Raw genomic sequence first — 21,528 nt, forward strand, 5'->3', positions numbered from 1 at the left:
TAAAGCCAAAACTATTTCGAATACCAAGTAAAAACTATGCATTAAAAAAATTAAAACGTCCTATAAATTTGAAGAGGAAGTATAATAATTTTTAATTTGTAAATGGAGCAACAATAAATAGTCTATAAGAAAATTGATTCTGTAGCATCAAAATTAGCCCCGTGAACAAAAAATTAGCACTCCGTGTACAAGGGCGTTCGGCCTAAACTCGAAAAGTTAAATGACCTGCCCTTTCCTTATCACACCGGAGAGGGACGCACACACGGGAGGGATAGCCACGCTTCCAGCCGATTTACGCCGCCTCGGCCGGACCCTTCGCGGGCTCCCAACGTCGTCTCCGCCGGCCGCCGCGGATTCCTCCGCGGGCCGCTCCCCGCGTGCAGGCCGCGCCACGTTCTCCGGCTGCGGCGGTCTGCTCCCCACCCGCAGGCTGCGCCGTCTCCGTCGACTGCCGCGAGCTACTCCACAGGCGTCACTCTGCTGATTTGGGGCATTTTGGTCTCATGTAACGGCTCAATCGGTAAAAACTAACGGAATGGTAGTGGCAATTTTCCCATAGTCCATCCCGTCGAGCTGCCTTATCCTGCGTCGAAACGGAAGCAGACAACCTGTGCCTGCCGTCCCCTTGCCCTGCAAACATCCATGGCGACTGCTCCGTTGCCTTCTCGCTCGCTCATGGCCCCAGCTCAGCGATCCCATCCACGGCTTCCCGCCTCCCTCCGCCTCTGCCTCTCCCACAACAAGCAACCTCCCACCGGCCCCAAGCGCCGCCGACACGCCGTCACTTCGCATCCGGCCTTCTCTGCAGCCGCGCGGGGGCGTGCCAAGAAGATTCCCATCGCGGACACCGATGAGCCCGCCGCCGGAGTCCGCGTCACCGATCGTGGCCTCTCTTACCGCCTCGATGGCGCGCCATTCGAGTTTCAGTATAGCTACACTGAGGCCCCACGCGCACGGCCCGTAGCGCTCCGTGAGGCCCCGTTCCTGCCGTTCGGGCCCGAGGCCACGCCACGCCCGTGGACGGGAAGGAAGCCACTGCCAAAGAGCCGCAAGGAGCTTCCGGAGTTTGACTCGTTCGTGCTGCCACCACCGGGCAAGAAAGGGGTCAAGCCCGTGCTGCCGTGCAGTCTCCGGGGCCGTTCCTTGCTGGGATGGAGCCGAGGTACCAATCGGTGTCGAGGGAGGACATACTCGGGGAGCCCCTCACCAAGGAGGAGGTATCCGAACTCGTGAAAGGGAACCTCAAGTCCAAACGGCAACTCAATATGGGTGGGTTCCCTCTCTTGCTGTGGATTCAACTGTGTCCCCGGATTAAAATGTGGATTGTTGGTACATGTTGGATTGCTGCGGGCTATTGAATCATTAATTTGTCACACTTGAGTTCTGCCTGCTGTAATTTATAGTCTCCTTTTGACTTCTGCAGGTAGGGATGGTTTGACACATAATATGTTGGAGAACATTCATTCACTTTGGAAGAGGAAAAGAGTTTGCAAGATAAAGTGCAAAGGTGTCTGCACGGTGGATATGGATAATATCTGCCAGCAACTAGAGGTAGTTAGCTCCTTTCTCCTTCCTTTTGGTTCAGTTGTTTGTGTTAGTCCAGCTGCAGGAATAATGCTTATTAATGCACAAATCAAATGTAAATCCGATCAGATGGTTACATAGGAAGCTTAGCTCGCTGTTTATGGTGTTGGTACAGTTGTGATCCTAGTTAGCTAGTTGCTACATGCTAGGCCTTTTGGTTGCAAGCTGCTAGGTCAATGCTGAAGAGCAGGGATGTGATAGGGCTCTTGGACAGGTGCTAACGATCCACATTTAAGCACACAGTAAAAAGTGGAGGTCTATGGAGATTCAGCAGAGTAGTGCATTTGTGACCACGCATCAACAAAATTTCATGATTTAGTAGGGACAGGGGGGAGGGTGGGCCTGGTGCAAGCGGTAGAGTCTTACCGCCTGTGACTGGAAGGTCCCGGGTTCGAGTCGCGGTCTCCTCGCATTGCATAGGCGAGGGTAAGGCTTGCCACTGACACCGTTCCCCAGACCCCGCACAAAGTGGGAGTTCTCTGCACTGGGTACGCCCTTTTTTTAGTAGGGACAGGGGCGTAGGTTAGTCAAGACCAATAGCCCCCACCCCTTTTCTCTGAATTTCCAAAGTTCTTTGATGTTTTAGTACCTAAATCAGCCTTAAGTTTTGTTTTACTTGCTTATATTACTGGCGAGTCACCGGCGGGGACTCAAGGAGTAGTAGTAACTTCCTAGGAGCTGTGTTTGAGGGGATTAACACAAATATTGCATAAGTGGTGTGTGAGGGGATTAGCGCAAATATTGCATAAGTGGCAGTGAGGCTGGTATCCAGATCAGAATTTTGCATGACAATCAAGCACATATGAGCCCAAGAAATTGATGATACTGAAATATATGGTGCACTTAAAGCTGAAGGGTCAACAACTAAATGATATTGCACTTACTGCCAAACATCTGACTTACCCGATAAACATGATTACTTTGGAGTTATGAAAGTAGAACAAGTAGTTTTCCATGATTAACAAGGTTACCAGTAACATCCAACTCTCCAAAGTTAACTATACTAGCATACTGGCATTGCTCTTTACAAGAAGCTTAACACATGCCATACCTTTTCTCTGGAAGATAAAGGATTTGGAGTTGACGGATACAGCCAATACAGAAATTATGTGGTGCCATCCGAATCCTTTTTCATGATGCCATTCGCATCTTTGGCCACCAAAATTGATCACACAATTGAACATAATCTACTTCTTAGATTGTATTTTTTTAATCGTCTTAGATTATTATTAGTTGAGCTGCATCAATAACGATATCAGTACACAAATAAAATGTAATCCAATCAAGGTGTGAAAACAAAGTAAATAAGATACAAGTAAATTCCCGGAGAGGCATGCAAAACTCATACACCTACCTAATATTCTCTCATTCTTGAGATTTTGAGAGGCTTGTGTTTGCTCCTTGAAACAAATACATCATTCATACTTTTTGAAGTCATCCTACATATCAGTGTTTTAAAGGCGTCGCCTAGGCGTCCAGGCGATCCAGCACTTGCCTGGATGCCTAGTCGCCTTTAAAACACTGCTACTTATAGATATAGTAACTACTGGACTTATTTCTGTGGTTGCACGTTTTCTCTCTTTTGACAACTTTGTCATATACTTCAACAGGAAAAAGTTGGGGGAAAAGTAATACACCGCCAAGGGGGTGTCATATTTCTCTTTCGTGGTAGAAACTACAATTACAGGACCCGCCCATGTTTTCCGCTTATGCTCTGGAAACCCGTTGCACCTGTGTACCCGCGCCTTGTCACGAAGGTCCCAGGTGGCTTAACTCCAGATGAGGCCACAGAAATGTGCACGAGAGGACGCCAGTTACCACCAATTTGCAAACTTGGTAAGGCTAGTTTCCTTTTTTCGGAGTGTCAGTTCCTTTGAACTGTTCTGAGTTTTGGATATACAGCATATTTCATGTGCTCCCTTGTTTAAGGGAAATCACTGACTAAATTTTGGCTTATACTAATGCTTAACTCATTGACAAGTATTTTGGCTAAATTTAAAACATGTTTTTGTTCAGATGCACCATTTCTTAAAAGCCTAAAAGTACTATATGATCATACACTATGTGTGCTGATTAAAAAATGGACTATACAGATATGTAAAGTTTTTTTTTTTCTAAACACACAGGAGATCTTGTGTTGAGAGAAAGAAAGACCAAAATAGTCAAGTACAATGACCTTACACGACCAAAACAATGACCTTACATGACCAAAGCATGCCTTTGAGGCTTTGACAACACCTTACACAACCAAAGCAATGGTCAGACAACATGTTACCTGACCAAAACAAAGACCAAACACCACCTTGCATGACTCTTCGTCTCTTCGACCAACACAATGCCTAGATGGAAACCAATGACTCCAACTGACCACAATATGAGATAGATCCCATTGGAAGTGGCCTGGCAACCAGGATCCTTGACTACCAACCGAGGTGGACAGATAGATGCTTCAAGGATCTTCAGATCCCATCCATCCACCATGGCGACCTTGACTAGGAAATTCATTCCCTGACTATTCATTCCCTGACTATCTATCATTGATGGCTTCAAGGTGAGACCACAAATCCTTCGCACCAAGGAGGTCACAAGTGATGGAATTTCTTCAAACTGAACAACAATTCGTTGCACCTGTGCCAACAATACCGAAGGACAGGAGCAATCGGTGATGGCGACTGAAGCCTGCGAGAGAGTATCCCTGCACTCCATCTCCCTAGAGCGTGGATGGCTCCAGTTCTCGCAATCAAGCAGATGCCTCATGGATAGATGGAGATGAAGGCGCAGCATCTGACAGAACTGTAGATGGAGAGGAATCAAGCGATGACACCTACTACAGGTCTACAGCCTGACTGATCGGGGTGCTCTGGGAGGAGCACCTGCTGACAAGATTGGCCATTCAACTTAACTCATGTAAGACTGAGGCTGCATGTAATTGCGAGCTATGTGACCTTACGCTTATAACAGAAGTAGCTAGATGCATTCTTGCAGTTTGCAGCAAAGTGCTCACTACTCAACCAAAAGAAGCACTGGCCAATCAGATCAGCATGCACCGAGCTTGTGATTCAACTCTAAGAGTCCAGTGGTGGTGGAGAGATTTGGCATTGGTTTTGTGATGGCCGAGAGGCATGTTGTGGCAGGGATTGGCGAGGATAGCTGTTGAAATTTAAGTGAATTGCCCATCTTTTCCTATCAGCTTAAGTTTTTGGGTTGAGTTGGTTGGTGCATACAATTCAATATGGTATCTGAGTGAGATGTCTTGAGTTCAAATCCTGGTGGGCTGAAATTAAATAAAAATAATCGCAGCTGACTCCTATTTCCATATTTGAAGCCTAAGGGAGCTTGCACGTGAGGGGGAGTGTTGAAGTATAAGTGAATTGCCCACCTTTTCTTATCAACTTAAGTTTTTGGGTTGAACTGGTTGTGCATGCAACTCAATAATAGATGACTAGGAGTGAGAAAGCAGCAGCCAAAACTGGAAAGAGATGGCCTCTTCACAAATCACAACTCCATTCCTTGAGGTGGCCACCGTCTCTGCATTGCCTCACTTGCTCAGGTAATGAGGCTGACAACCTATGATGGAGAGCTACTGCAGTCCTGGTGGTAGTGGAGAGAGGCAACCGGCGACCAATTAGGGAGGGGAGGGCTGCCGAGAGCATCCTCCCTTCGTTGGTTTTTTCATGGGCCCTTGAATTGTGCACACATGGAGATCTGGCAAGATTTTACGGGACCTGGGTGCCTGGCACTGGCCTATTTGCCAACTAGGTGCCCCCAAATGGCTCCCTGTCCTGTTGAGAGAGAGCAGGGAACATTTGATAGCTGTCCTGTACTCTTGGTTCCTCCTGGTTGTCTGAAATTCTTTCATAAAGGGGGAGACCCAGTGCTGGAGGCTCCCACATGAGTGGGGTCTAGGGAAGGGAAAAACCGAGTCAAGCCTTCCCCCCGCAAAATCTGCGGAGAGGCTGCTTCGAACCCGTGACCTGGTGACTCAGTGAAACAGCTCTCACCACTGCACCAGGCCTGCCCTTCAAATTCTTTCATGCTGCTGTGCATATTATATTTATATCGAAGTATCCAACAGCAACATAGCACATTTGTATGCAATGTATCGTTCAGTAATTGTACTTTTACCAACTCTTTGTACACTCATTAACTTGTCCAATTTTATATAGGGAAAAATGGTGTTTATGCCAACCTTGTGAAGCAAGTCAGAGAAGCATTTGAAGCATGTGATCTTGTCCGTGTTGATTGCTCAGGTCTTAACAAAAGTGATTGCAGAAAAATTGGGGCTAAACTAAAGGTTCGATAAATCTTGAAGAATGTTATTTAGTCATGGATTATTTTGTTCAGAAGTTGATGAACTCTACCTTCACAGGATCTTGTTCCCTGTATCTTACTGTCTTTTGAGTTTGAGCATATACTGATGTGGAGAGGAAGTGATTGGAAATCATCTCTTCCTCCATTAGAAGAAAATAGTTTTGAAGTGACAAAGGTGCAAGAAAGTTTTAGTGGCAAAGAATCTAATGAAAAGGTTACACATTCAGGAAATGTTCTTACCCAGATTGAGTTGGTCAGTGTTGCAACATCTCACAAGAACTGCAACTTGGGTGAAGGTCAAGAAAAATTTAAAGATTCCATTGCCAGTGATACGGTACTGAATTCTGCAAAGGAAGTTCCTGCATTGTTCCATTTTACAGGTATATCTAGAACTGAACCCTCAGCAGATACTCCATTGGAATATTCACCATTGAAGACAGTATGTGATATTATGGATCCATCCCTAAAGTGCCAAAGTATCCCGACAAACAATAGTGAAAATAGAGGCCTGGCAGAGAAGTCAGAACATTCTCCGGATGATTATAATTTGGAGACAAAGAGGAAAAGAAACGATGGTATAAAAGGTACAGTTCTAAATAGTGGTTCTAAAGTTCCATCCTATATAGAGGGATTGTTATGTCTTTTGGAACAGGCCGTTGACAGTGGCAGGGCACTTGTTCTGAGTGAAGATGAGTTTGTTGATTCAGATCTGGTCTATGAAAAGTCTGTTGCTTTTACAAAGTCAGTTCCGCGAAGCCTGTTTTTTGAGTGTACTCAAAGGAAGTCCAGCGCCAGGAGAAATGGGCCAGACAATCATGCAAGAATTAAAAAACATCTTGTAGAAAATAAACTGTCCAGCAGTCATGTTGAAAAGAAATGTATTGCTAATGGAGGATCTGCAATGCAGACAAATGACCATGCACAAGAGTTCCTATCTGATGTTGTTCCTCAAGGTACCTTAAGAGTAGATGAACTAGCAAAGTTACTAGCTTAGAGGTGATTGTTCTTTTATCAGCCATAAAGACCGGTACATCAACATCCTTCGATTCATGTGCAAAATTTGCATGTACTCTGAATTTGGTTAAAACAGGTCTCAGGTCTGCTGCGTCGTGGTGAGACCTTTTTAACCTTGAAATGCTGCACTATAATCCTGTGCGATGTACAAACCACCTTCAGAATATGTATTCAGTCTGATTTGGCAGTTGTTACCATGATTGGCCACTGATTATAGAATAACTATCACATAATGCTCCTAAAGATGTCTTGAACGAAATGGCAAGCCTTGAGCTGTTGCAAAGAGGCATTGAAAAAGTTACTCTGGTTGAGATAAACAAACAGAGCTACAATGACTGAGACAAGACAAAGATGTTGAAGTTTTGACTCATTGCCACCTTTCAACTTTACAACAATACAACTCAGTTGACTTGTGATAAACAGATGTGGGATTTCTTAGAAACAGATTTGGTGATTGTTGGGCATGTTGACGTTGTACTTCTCAATGGTCTCTTGTAGGAACTTGTGAAGATGTCAAACAAAGCGACTTTCACTTGTGAGTAGTTGTGGCATGTTTGAAATTCAGATGTGCAAGAATTTTGTAAGGAACAGGGGTTCACGTTCACATTGAGTTGGATACAGGATTTTATATTAGATAATATGGCTTTTACAAGGGCAGGAATATGATCACGGTGGCCATATTTTGCTATCTTGCTTATTTAAAATTGGAGGCGTAGTCTTTGGGACAGAGAGTCCCACACGTTGTTGGGCCCTGTTTAGTTGTACCCCAAAATACCAAATTTTTTAAGATTCTTCGTCACATCGAATCTTTGGACGCATGCATGAAACATTAAATATAAATAAAAAATAAAACTAATTACACAGTTTAGACGAAATCCACGAGACAAATTTTTTAAGTCTAATTATACTATGATTGGACACTAATTGCCAAATAACAACGAAAACACTACAGTAGCGTTTTGCCAAAAATTTTGGCATCCAAACAGGCCCTTGGATTCTTGGAGATAAGCATCTCCAGCTGTGTCCCAATATGACCCTGGTCCCCATATAATTGAGTGAAGCTAATTTAATATTGTCCCAATGAGGATTTCTTTATGAGTATTTCATAGATATTAAATAAGCTAATGTGACATTGATGAAGAGAGATAATAAAATTTCATAGGATGAAATGAGCTTGAGATGAGATATAATAAAAGTTTCATCGGATAAAATGAGTTTGTAGAGATAAAGCTTACCTACATTGTTTCCAACACAGAGTCTTGAAACAGTGACATAAAAACCCCATTAAGACCGGTCTAAACTTAGTTAAGTTGGAGAAGTTTGACTTACACAAAGGTAAAGTGACCTAAATAATTTGGAACGGTAAAGTGGCCTAAATAATTTGGAATTGAGGGAGCAGATAATCAGACTGTTCGCTGGTTGGTTTCTGGACTGATAAGCCCAGCTGGTGCTAGTTTGTTGTGAGAGAAAAATACTATACCATGACTAATAAACCCTGACTGAAACCAAGAAGCGAACATGCTGAATAAGCAAAGATGAAATTTACTGATTTCTGGGTTCCATCTTACCAAATACCAAACAGCATCTGCTACACAGTTTTCCATCTTACCAACTGCTACACACTTATCCACATGCTGGTTGTTGTTTACCAAGTTACCGTTTCCACTTCCAGTGAAACTAAAACGAAAGCAGCATCGGCAACAACACAGAGCAGTCTGCAGGCAAACCTTGTATGCTAGAGAAACATTTACAGTTCTTTCTAAACCTGTACATATATTACAGACAGTTGTGCCGAGTTTGATAAACACACTGCTTGTTCTGTGTAGCTCCTCATAACATCATGGCATCGCCCATGCACTTCTTGCAGTGGTCCTCAGATGTCTGCATTGATTCCAAATATGCGGACCTTGTGCATGTTCGGCAATTTTGCCACAACCAGCACAAAAACTGCTATCGTATTGAGGAAAAACATCGGCTGCTTGTAGTCGGTCAAGTGCGATGCAATCAGATACCTGGAAGAACACACCTTAGAATATATGCCACTCTATGACAATATCAACTTGGTTTTAAAAATACAATGACATTGTTGTTGATTGCATACAAAATTTTAACATGACTAGCTTCAAGCCTCATAGTTTTAACTTTGTCAAAAATGCTAAGATGCTGCGCTTATGAAAGGAAGTGTAATAAAATGTCGAGATTCAACTGCCTTTGCGGCACTCGGAGATACTAACTGATTAATTATCAGCCGAATTTTGCACTGCTCATGAAAACCCTAGTTCTTCTCGTTTTAAATTTTCGATCACAAGCAACAAATTAGTCCCTAAAGGCACAGCAGCAACAAAGTGTAGTTATTCGCAAAAAAAAAAAAAAGTGTAGTTGGATAATAGCTGGAAGAGAAATTTCCTAATATTTAGGGTTGGCTAGATAATACAAACATTTTTATTGTTGTTCTTGTCTATAAACTCCTTTTATAATGCACCATTAACATAATTTTGTCTATCCAAAAAGCATGGTGCATCATTAACATAATTTTGTCTATCCAAAAAGCATGGCATCAGTACAAGTGTATAACTATGCTCTATCATGTTTTGTGCTTTTTATAATAGGCAGAGACTTATGACAACCCAAGTTGATTAGGAACGAAGTGGAACATGGTTGCACAAGCAACCACTGCCCGTACTGATTAGTATAAGTTTCCTTTCCAGAATCTAAAGAGTAATTTGTTGAAGTGCGAACCACAAGGATGAGATGCAACTTACAGCACCACAGGTACCACAGTCAAAAACTTTCTGTTCCGAGTAAGCTGCTGACCATTGTCAATTTGCTCCCACCATGTCAATCTGCTGTAGATGCCTTGGTCATCAGCAGCAAAAGGGGTTCCTTTCTTCCAATGGAAGAAGTGGTAAGTGATCTGAAAATAGAACATTTCAAGTGTGTCAACTGAAATTGAACAGGCAAGGGACATGAATGAGTGAGTGAGTGAGGGAGGGAGGGAGGGAGGGATAGAGAGAGATTGGACGAATCTATGCCATCACTTGTGTTAAAAATAATGTGATATTGCAGATGGCATGAAATGCATCTTCAGAGTTGAAGAGATAAATTTGTTTCAAACACATCCCTGTCCCAGAAAGACACATAATATCTTTATCCCAAGATGAAGATGAGAATTGCCAAACATAGGGCCTGTTTGGCAGGGCTCTGGCTCCTTTGAAAATGGCTCCGGCTCTGGCTCCTCTGAAGGAGCAGCTCCTTTGGAGGAGCTGAAGCCGTTCTGGAAAACGTTTGGCAAAACGGCTCCTTCGCACTAGACGACGTGAACCCACAGCAAGGAGCCGCGCGAAGCTCATTTTTTAGGCTTCTCCTGCGCAGGCAAAAAATGGCTCCGGCTCTTGACCGGCTCCCCATGCGGAGCCCTTCCCAAAACAGGCGTTTGGCACAGCTCCTGCAGGAGCCGGAGCTGGAGCCCTGCCAAAGAGGCTCTAAGTTACAAGGCTCGTATTTCAGGCCACCATGACATGTGCAAGTCCAAATGTTGATTATGCAACAATACATAAGTCTGCAGATTACAATGTGAAGCCTGTCCTAGAACACTAATATGAACAATTCTTGTTATAGAAACCTAACCAAATTCGATCAACTGTTGTTCTTCATAGTACACATAAATGGACCTTTCAATAGTAAATATCTGATAACAACCTGCTCTGAGTAAACAAAGAAATGGTCCTGGCCAGCAATGGCGTGCTTGTTTTGACTTTTATGCAAGGGAAACCGTTCCACAAACAAACGGGGAACAAAATTTATGATAAGCTAACAGAATAGCACACCCAGCCTGACAAAGACAGTTTATACTACTAATATTTCATCTCGTAAAATATTTCTTCTATGGCTTTCCTATATTGGTAGAAATCCATGGGCATAGGCTGAGGAAATATTTTAATTGAAGATGAACTGTCACTCTAATCCTACACAGATTCCGCCTTCGCATCATGGCAAAGAACATAATCTTTTTGCCTAAACACGTACACGCAGAGCAAGAATCAAACAGTCCTGCTGGAGCGTGAATGGCCGCAAACAGTTGGGAAGCAGAAATAATCACACCGAGGAGCTAATTAGTAAATCCAACTAGCAGTACAACTAAATCTGGGGATACAGTGGACGGAAGCAATCCAGTTTGAGATAGAAGGGACGAAACATGCGCAAAATCAAAAGTCGATCGCGCGAGCAACCGCTCGTAAGCAAACCCCAGTAGAAAGGGCGAGGGACCGGGGACGGGATAGAGAGTGGGGACTCACGGCGAAGTGCGCGAGGTTGACGACGGTCCAGGCAGCCCCCGGGGAGCATCCGGAGACGGAGAGGACGAGGAGCCAGACGAAGAAGAGCAGGAGGATGTAGGTGGTCCAGACGCCCGGGTACATGAACCACTCTGTGTTCTTGTTCACGTCCACCGGCGGCGCCGCCTCGACGTAGTAGGGCTCCCCTCTCCGCCCCATCCCTGCGCAGGCCTGGTCGTGCCGAGGTTACTTTCCGCGGTGGCGCGTGCGGTAGGTGCACGGGAGGAAGGCCAGGGGACGATGGTGTCGTGCTGGGTGTGTGAGTGACTGCCGGCGAGCCGTGCGCCGACGGGGCGGTGGAGTGACGAGAGATGACAACGGTTGCCGTCTGGGTTTGGTTGGGTGGTGGGCTTGCTCTGGTTGCGGACTGCGGATATGCGCGTTGGGTTCGCTCAAGCTCGACGCTCGTGATACTGCTGTCTCATCTGCCTGATCCAGCGGGGAAATATCTCAAGCCTTCCAGATTATTCCACGAGTGACATTGGGTGTATTAGAGCAAGCTAATAATACAGTCAGCTTGCTGACTATAAAGTTTCTTACAGCCTTCTCTTGCTTCTCCTTTCTCTCATCCTCTCTCTCCTCCACCTTAACATTTAGTTAGCTTACAGCCTGTTATTATACTTGCTCTTAGCTGAACTCAATTAGGAAAGACAAAAATTCTCTATTTATCACTGAAAAATCGTGTTTTTATTTAACACTGAAAATTCTAATCTTTTGTATTTAACACCAGTTTTATCTTTCATTGCTTATTCGACATTTCTAACAGTTTTGTTTGTCTTTGCCGTTAAACGAACATGTGTGGCACGAGAGAAAGACCAAGATACCCCTGTCTATCCATTTAGATTGTCTTATCTCTTTCACCTACCTGACTCGTGTGCCGTGTGCGGCGTAGGAAAATCTTGATCGTAGACGGGGTGGGCCACGAAGGGCGGTTGCACGGAACGGCGGCTAGCCTTTGGCTGCACCTAGCCATCAAAGGCGAGGACACAGAGCCAGGCTCAGAGCCACGGGTGGCCTTGAAGGGTGGTGGCATGGCGCTAGGATCAGGGCCCTGGCCGGCCATGGAGGGCAGCAACATGATGCCTTGCTCGAGGCGGCACCATGGGCCCAAGGGTTGGCCCAGCTCAATTCAAGGGTATTCAGTTGAATCTGAATACCCAATTTCTTTTTGTCAAAAACTTCTATATATTGTGTATATATATGTATATGTATTAAAAATAGAAAATAAAGGCAAAAATGAATATCCTGTGATGGGCTTGGCGTGGGGCGGTCGCCATGCGGGTTGCGATCAGGGGCGGGAGGAGGAGGTTGCGGCCACGTGGCAGGGTCGACACACCTAACCGCTGACCGGCGCGCACGTCGCGCTTGACATCATCTTGCACACTCTTGTACTATATGTCGTCTCCAGCTACATTATCGCCTCATCAGTTCAGGCATGTACCTTGAAGGCTGGGATTGAGATCACCTTCGGTTTGTGTTGTGCTGATTTCATCCAGCTACATGTGTCAAGTAAAGCGTGATTGCTCATATGATACCTGCGCAGGTGGTTGGATCATGGATAATTTGACAAAGACAAAGGACAAAGAGCAGAGAGAATTGTATATGAAGTGGTGGATCCACCAATAGGGTGAGCTGGGTTGGTCACCCTATCATGACCCGGATACCACCCCAATTAAAACTTTACAAAAACGCTCTTGTTAAGCTAGAGTGAGCTTTTACTTTAACCCACCCTATGTCCCAAACTAGGTACACTAGTGTTTACACCCAATCTTTTTTTTTTGTCTATGCTTAAACTCTCAACGTAGGAGCCCTAACCGCCCTTGAGAGATCAACCACCTGCAAATCCAAGTCATCAAGAGCAAAAACTTCACAGCAATCCTCACCCGAGATGAAGTAAGATAAGGCCAGAGATGGATATAGAACAGGGTAAACAATCAAAAGGCCATAATTTGGCATCCGCACCCCCTTCATGCACAACACAAGGGCGCAGACAGGCAATTCCTAGCACCGTTTGTCGCTGCTGCCTCATTAGTTTGATCATTAGCCAGAGCTCAGGTCACAATCTTGGGGAGAGCAAAGAAAAGGCACGAGAGAGGCATGATGAGAGGTGTCGGGGTGTCGTGAAAGGTCCTAATATGGATAGAGGGGGTGAATAGCATATTTAAAAAACTCTACAAGACACTAGAGTAATTGATTAGTACAACAAATGATGTAATACAATTTTGCTCTAGCTCTATAAGGATTGCAAGCCACCTAGCCCAACAATTCTAGTTACTATGATCACTAGGTACACAACAAGCTAGGTCAATACTCACTAAGCTAGTTGTTTACACCAAAATTTGAGAGAAGAATACAGGAACTCGAAGGCTTCCAAGATTATGTCGATCAAGGAATCGATTGTATGAAAATTGATATCAGCTGATTCAGAGGAGACACTGGAATCGGCTCTCTTTGAATGACGTCAGCAAGTAATGATAATGGGCTACGGTTGGCATCAGAAGATGCATATCGGACTCTACAAAAAGGGAAAGATTAGGGTCCAAGTTATCTTAAGATTAGGAATATTCTCTTTTATACCAAAGATTGTAACGAGTCGTACTCGAATAGGATTCGTTTAGGCTCCGGGTATAAATATTGGACCCCGGCTATTGTAAAGGACAACCAATCAATCAAATACAAGTTACTTATTTTTTCGGCTCCAGCCACCCCTTAGGAGTAGGAGTAGAGTAGATCTCGACGAGTTCTTCAGTGAGCAGGGCTGCATCGGTCCGGCTGACCTCCGGCTTGTCTATAAGTACCGTCATGGCTTATACTTTTGTTCGTACGGCTGCATCGATCCGATCGACCTCCACTGCGACTCTGGTATAAGCTAGTTATTGACTCTTGTCTAGTTCAAGTACGGCTGCATCGATCCGGTCGACCTCCACTGCTCGAACTAGATTAAGGTTAAGTTATCGGCTTTATCTAAGGGTGGCATCCTTCGGATAGATTCATTAAGTTATCGATATTGCTTATTGGTTTCATTATTTAGTTAATTACAGCAATATCACTTTGCCTGATTGGGATTGATCTAGATCAGCCTTATATCCTGTTTAACCTATCGTTTATTAATCTAAACTAATCTACTCTGTACTTTAAATGATGAGTTATGTTTTATCAGCTATTTTATGTCAATCCTGATCGTGCATAGTGTGCGGTTAAGGCATGCCTGGTCTTGAATAGATCTATCGGCTAACGAAAACCATTCTATGGCCCGTTTATCACGGCCTGTGTGATTCTGCCTCACACCCCACTGTTAACACCGTGGAGCGGGGACCGTTATTTGGTAGATCCGTTCCTGATAGGGCATGACCTTAATTGTGCGCTATGCCTGAATCGACTATTTTAGCCGATATCGAGTGCTTTCACATATACAGTTCACGCCACGAGACCGTTGAAGTAAGGGTAGATTGAAAGATATGTTAGCCCCATGATCTTATTATTGTGTTACGGCCTGCATGATTCTGCCTTATGCCCCACTAATATTGGTAATAAGTTAGGGTCATCAAATCTATTGTTGTTTCTACGGCCTGCATGATTCTGCCTCATGCCTCACTAGTCATAGCGATAGATGAGATCTATTATGTTCATTAGATTTATCTCTATTAAATGGTTAAATGATGATGAGCTATTTCTTTATATAAAAAGAGATTCGGTTACTTGCAGTCATTGGCTTAGCATAAATTGATTAGTGTTGATATCCTATTACCGTTGACTAATATTTGTCTAAATAATGATATTCATCCTAAATGATTACCGATTTTTTCTTTCATAATTCCATGAGATTTAACTGATTTATTCTTACGAGTATGCTGGAATCGGCTATTTAGTCGATCTTCTTCCACATCGGCTCTCAGAGCTGCACATTCAAAACTGTCTGGCAACACTGGCATGTTTCGCTTTGAATTACTGATAAACTTTCTCTCCTTGTCAATTGCAGGGTCAAATTGACTGCCACGTCTCAGGAGGAGTACACAGGATCGACCACCCCTGTGTTGAAGCTAGGTGGATCTATAGCTCCATTGAGCAGACCCTTTCGAATTTTTGTGCCGACACATGTTCTAGCACGCTCGGTGGGACCCCACAATCATCATGGCGGCTTACAATAACAACGACATCCTTATGGTACCGTATGAAGACCTTCCTGATGGAGATAAAGATGTCATCGGCAAAGCTATAGAAGAATTTTAGAACAAGTGTTTGTTGTCCTACACCAAAACATGTGACAATACAATTATTCAGAAATATCTACAACTAAGAGTTCTGTTGCATGGGCATACAGATACAGATGAGACTGAAGACAGTCGTTTCTTCACGAAAGCTATAAACAAATATGTTCATGATGCCATATAAAACCATTATGAAATTTTCTTGAACACATTCCACAACACCATGAAGGAGGTGTTTCATGGGTTTCTAGTTGATCAGATTGGGCCGACTTATTACAACATTCCACATCCATCGACCCAGGGGACTAATCAAGTCAGTACCGACCATCAAGAAGCAGCACCAGCTGTTAATGATGATGTCCAGGTAGTTCAGAGTTCATCTGAGCAAGCTTAAGGTACTACTACGAATCAGATATAGTATAATCCTAAATCATCAGTGTAGCATGTGCAACAGCCAGCGGGGCAAGGTCAGAACCAGATGATTAATTTTGGCACATCAGGCCACATACCATCGTCGACTCAAAAATAGCACCATCAATTCAAAGAATCCATAGAGATATAGATCGTCATGTCTATAATCAGAGACTTCAAGCAGCAAACCAGCAAAGGACCTAGCAGATAGAGATTCCATAGGGGTATCATCATGGCACAGATTATAACACCCTTCACATGATTCTGAATCCAAGGTATCAAGGGACACGGGATTTTAATCCACAGTTGGGTCTGCAACGGTAGAGAAATCTAAATTCACATGCTGTCGAGTTGTTGCTAAAGGTGACTGAGATGATGAAGAATCAGTTCGGTCTGAAGCCAAAAGGGCTGACCTTCTCATACAAACGCCCATATTCAAAATGGTATAATTTGGTCACTCTTTCTATAAATTACAGGCTCCTAGAGTTTGCTAAGTTCACTGGCCAAGACAGCACAAGCATAATAGAACATGTCAGTCGGTATCTTACACAGTTGGACAAAGTGTCCGTTGAAGAGGCCCATCGAGTTCATTTCTTCTCCTCATCCCTGTCAAGGCCAGCCTTCACTTGGTTTTTATCACTGCCAGTCAACTTCATTGCCAATTGGGCTGACCTGGAAAAGAAATTTCATACATATTTTTATACTGGGACTAGAGAAAAAAAGATTACCGATTTGACAACTATAAGGCAGAAAACTAACGAATCAGACACTAGGTTTCTTCAGGGGTTCTGAGAAACTAGGAATTTGTGCTTCTCATTAAATTTGGCTGATGATCAGCTTGCTACTTTGGCAGTTCAAGGGATGCTGCCAATATGAAAAGAAAAGCCGATGGGACAAGAATTTGACAACTTGGGTCAATTGGCTCAATGAGTGGCGGCGCTCAATAGCCAATTCTAGAGTATGCGCAGAGATACCCGATTCAGATCGAAGCTTATAATCCATATTCAGTTAATGACAACTATGAAGATGAAGAAGAAGAGGTTGCCGCGGCTGAATGGAATTGGGGCAAAAAGATAGTAATGGTGCCAAATCCTTGGGGAAGAGGAGTCGAGGAGAGCTATGACTTTGACGTCATAAAATCAGATAAACTCTTCGATTTCTTGCTTGAGAAGGGACAGATCAAGTTGCCCGATAATCATGTTATGTTGCCCCCTGATCAATCGAAAAATAAGAAGTTCTACAAGTTTCACAACGCTATGTCTCATTCTACTAATGAATGCAGAGTTTGCCGGCAGCATATACAGAGGGCTATTCAGCAAGGGAGGCTCAAATTTGATACGCCTCGAAAGATGAAAGTTGATGATGATTCTTTCCTAGGAGATCAAAATATGGTCGATGCTAGGCTGCTCAAAGGAAAGACTAAGGTCCTAACATGAACCAAATCAAGAGAAACTAGAATAGTCAATCCCGAGATGCAAATATTGGCTGACGAATACAGAGAAATTAAAAGATGTCGCGACAAGCAAAAGAGCTGATATGAGCAGGGAGAAATGTCAAAGGATGGGGCGACAAAGCCGTGGGTTAAATCTTGAATTTTGTTGAATAAATGGCAGCGGCAGAAGGAAAAGGATTATCAGCGTTGGTTAGAAGAGCAAGAATACCAGCGTCAACGGGAAGAAGAGAGGTATGAAAGAAAGCAAGCTAAATCACATTGGAATTGTTCTTTCTTCAGACATTGCTGGAACAAATGTTTGAAATTGCCTACCAGAAATAATTGTCTAGAGTGTAGCGATCAATATTGGGAGTTTAGGCAATCTCAAGCCGACTGCCGGTCTATCCATGCTCAAGATGCGTATCATCATAATAACATGGATCAGCGCTTAAAAAATGGAAGTGTTCATGATCGGCTTGGAAAACGAGTTGTTGATCAAAACTAGGCTAATTATGAAAGTAATGAAGAAGAATGTGTTTGGCAGGAAGGCCAATGGTGTCCAGGAGGATTAACAAGAAGCCAAAAGAGAAGAGTGCAATGCCTAAGGAATAGGGAGTTGGAACAGGCTCAGGCATCCGGTAAACCTCAAGTATGGAGTGCTAAGCAAACAGCCGATAGAATGCAACCATCGGCTAATATTCAAATGGCTTTTCTGTTGCCATCAAAGTTCAGAGCTCCAGTAGATCAAGAAGTTTACTCAGATTTTGATGAATCGGAGTATGAGGAGATAGTTGCCAAGTTGACAGTTATACAACAGGCAATATTTGATAAACCAGTCAAGCATCGGCACTTAAAGGCTTTATATGTAAAAGGTTTTGTTGATGGAAAGCCGATGAACAAGATATTGGTGGACGGAGGTGCTTCTGTCAATCTCATGCCTTACACCACTTTTCATAAACTTGGCAAGGGACCAGGAGATTTGATTGAAACCGACATGATGCTTAAGGACTTTGGAGGTAATGCGTCTAAGACCCGGGGGGCAATGAACGTCGAACTGATAATCGGGAGTAAGACTCTACTCACCATATTCTTCCTCATCAATGGAAAAGGGTCATATAGTTTATTCCTTGGTCGTGATTGGATTCATGCAAACTGTTGTGTGCCATCAACCATGCATCAGTGTTTGATTCAATGGCATGGAGATGATGTCGAACTGGTTTGCGCTGATGAGTCTGTGAGTATCGCAACAACCGATCTAGTCTTTTGGGAGCTAGCAGACTTCAAATGCTTTTCTAGCAAGTTATGGAAAGGAGGCTTCATTAAAATCAATAATGAAAGACAACAACCGATCCAAGCAATCGGTTCTAAGAGTTTGTTTTAGTAAATAATCACGGCTTCACGTCAGCCATTGGATTAAGGAAGAATAAGCATTGATCCTGGAAATAAGCTTAGGCTAATGTATGTGAACGCTAAGTTGAATCATAAGTGCAATTCAGAGTTAATAGATCTATTAAAGGAAGTTTTGTTTCACTTAATGAGATGCTTGGCCTGGATTGATCGATCATTTAACCGTTGGTCTGAAAAGTTTTGGTGCAGCCTATCAATAGCGATCGATGAAAAATATTTGAAGGGATATTATCCTAGCATTTGATCAACACTTGATAGCCAATTCGTTTAGTCATTGGCTCTAATAGCCGGTACCAGAAAGGTATCGCCTCTAGTTCAAAACATGAAAATCTTTAAAGAAGTGAAAGCTGATATGATACGTATCGCCTATAATGCAGACAAGGGTCCTGATCTTCTGTCAGGTTCAAGATAAACAACGATTTATTCGGAGAGCGACACACCGATCCAGCTTCAGATCACAAAGACCCAAACCCTGCAACCTTAGCACCACGTCTCATCTGGTTATCAACCATGTCACAATCCGGTTGACCTCTCCAAGAAGGCTAATCCCTGCTGCGAATCGAAGAACACAAGTAAGAACAAGATAAAATGCAACTCAATTGAAGTGACAATTGCAGATGAATGATTAAACTCACGAAGTTGGGGTCTCACAAACCGATGAACGGCGAAACTGTTCTCAACAGATTAATCTAAGCAAAACCCGAACCCTAATGGAGGGGCGGCGGCTATTTATGAAGACTCTAGGGTCATGCAAGACCCCTGGACGTGCCCCTAATGGGCCCAAACTCGATACATGGTCCAACGGACCAAAAGACGGTGTCGCAGCACCCTGGCAGATTCTGGATGTTGACTTGTTTTGATGGTTCCCGTTGATTCCAAATAGATTTTGATGTGAAACCACTTGGATTGGCTTCCTTATCAAATTAACTTTCCATCCATATGTGGATCATCGAAAACGGAGTCCAGATACATCCTGGGCGACCAGTTTAAGGCAGACTGGTCCTGGAGGCCGAGGCAGACTCGAATTCTTGTTGGACTGGGCCTCCAGCTTTTGTTGGATGTCCTTGCTAGTCATCATCACCTCCACCACTTCCTCTAAGTCCTTCATGACCCTCTCCATTGTTCCTAAGCAAGATAACATCATTAGGTAGTAGTCTATTCTCAAAAGTATGAAAAGTATCACTTAAGAACGAGCTCACCTCTAAATTGAGTTGTCGCTTTCGAGCCCGAGTCATTGGACCTTGCATGATGGTTGGAGGATCAGCTGGTACATCTGAAGGAGTGATGTCCTCATTAGCCTATAGATCAAAAATAAAAACAAAGACAATCATGACATATACAAGAGCATTGCACTGAGACATGTTCATGGAAGAGCAAGAGACTTTGTTCATTAATTTGCCCTAAGTATAAACTAATCAAAGACCTTGTTCACCACATCCTGAGTAGATGTGATGTCCACAATGGTCTCAGCCACGATAACAAACTCTTCAAGTAGATCCTCATGCTCCTCGGGGCCGTCGCCCATTGGGAAACTAGTCTCCATGGCATGGAGCTCGTACCTGGTCTGGACTTGCACCGCAGTCAGCGCCATCGATGCACCATGATGAACGCCGTGGAGGGCGATCTCCTGAATGTGGGCTAGAATGCCATGGAGGCAAGCATTGATGAGGGAGCCCCTAGCATTAACGGCATCCACGGCCACATTCGCCGCTAGCTGGAGGGACTCCAACTACACTGTCAGGGCTAATGATCACAAAAAATAGAAGAACTATCAAGATAAAGATAGTGGAAATCAGAATGGAGGTGTTCCTAAAGTTTGTCTTACCCACCATCGTGGCGTTAGACTCAGCCGGCCGTGCTCAAACGGCACTAGCCTCCTCCTCGGCCGCATGAAGAGCAGCCTAAGAGACCCTGAGGTGGATCTTGAGCTAGCCATTTTCTTGAGTTGCCTCAGAATAGCAGTCTTGAGCCACCCTCCACTCTCGGAGAAAATGCCAGGCGTCGTCGTCGTTGTAGGAGTCAAAAGAGTCCGATGACGAGGCCGGCGTAGAAGATACAGCGTCAGAGGGCTCGCCGGCCCTAGGAAGAGGACAGAGACTGTCATTCAAAATGAATCTACAGACAAATCAGAACAGTTCATCATCACAAATAGAAAATATCAATCTCACCTCATGCGCCTCAGGCGCTGGTTCACCAGCATATTATCCTCCGGGACCTCCTCCACCGCATGCTTGCCGTGGTTGTCCTCGTCGGCCATGAAGCTAATCATATCTACAAGAAGGGAGGAAGGCTGCTATAGAGTTTTGTGAGGGTGGAGAAGTGCAAAGGAACAGGAGCAGTTGCGAGTGTAGATGTGTTTGAGGCTAGAGCCCTCGGCTGGTATTTGAAGCCATAGAGTGAAGAGGTAGATGCATCGGGACGTGCAAAAGGCAACCGTAATTAATAGAAGGCGAAGCGCCACCTCACTAATGCCGAAGAGAATACGACGTTGGGCAACTAAGGATAGAAGGCTGAGGAGTTCTCTTAATAAAGGCCGTGTCTTCAGACCTAATTGAATTAAGATTAGAAGTCTAGAATTGGCTATTTTCAAATTAGCTCTTTAGCCGAAAGCAAGAAGTATAATAAGGCGATGGAAAGTATGGTTGTTATTGATTCTACAAAAGGCATATGTTGCTACACGAATTACAAGTCTAGAACATCCTGGATTGCTTTCAACACTTCTAGCCAGATAGCATCAACCTCTGCGATCTGTTGTTTATCTTCTTCAACTGATCCAGAAGTGTTCTCGAGGCTACTCCGGATGGCTCTACCTTCTTTGACTTTGGCC

At 43.9% G+C, this 21,528-nt stretch overlaps 1 protein-coding gene and 1 pseudogene across 1 annotated transcript; one reads left to right on the plus strand and one right to left on the minus strand.

Annotated features, from left to right (window-relative positions):
- The first annotated feature begins 270 nt into the window (after window positions 1–270).
- On the plus strand, window positions 271–7,547 carry LOC136551390 (CRS2-associated factor 1, chloroplastic-like; annotated as a pseudogene).
- Window positions 7,548–8,435: 888 nt separating this feature from the next.
- Window positions 8,436–11,669, minus strand: LOC136551391 (uncharacterized). The gene is made up of 3 exons (XM_066542944.1): window positions 11,205–11,669; window positions 9,672–9,823; window positions 8,436–8,921 (listed from the first exon to the last, which is right to left on the minus strand). The coding sequence occupies exons 1-3, from the start codon at window positions 11,400–11,402 to the stop codon at window positions 8,783–8,785; spliced, it is 489 nt and encodes a 162-aa protein (XP_066399041.1). The 5' UTR covers window positions 11,403–11,669; the 3' UTR covers window positions 8,436–8,782.
- Between the last annotated feature and the right edge of the window lie 9,859 nt (window positions 11,670–21,528).

Source organism: Miscanthus floridulus, chromosome 4 (genome assembly GCF_019320115.1).
Source record: "Miscanthus floridulus cultivar M001 chromosome 4, ASM1932011v1, whole genome shotgun sequence".
NCBI classification, from domain to species: Eukaryota; Viridiplantae; Streptophyta; class Magnoliopsida; order Poales; family Poaceae; genus Miscanthus; species Miscanthus floridulus.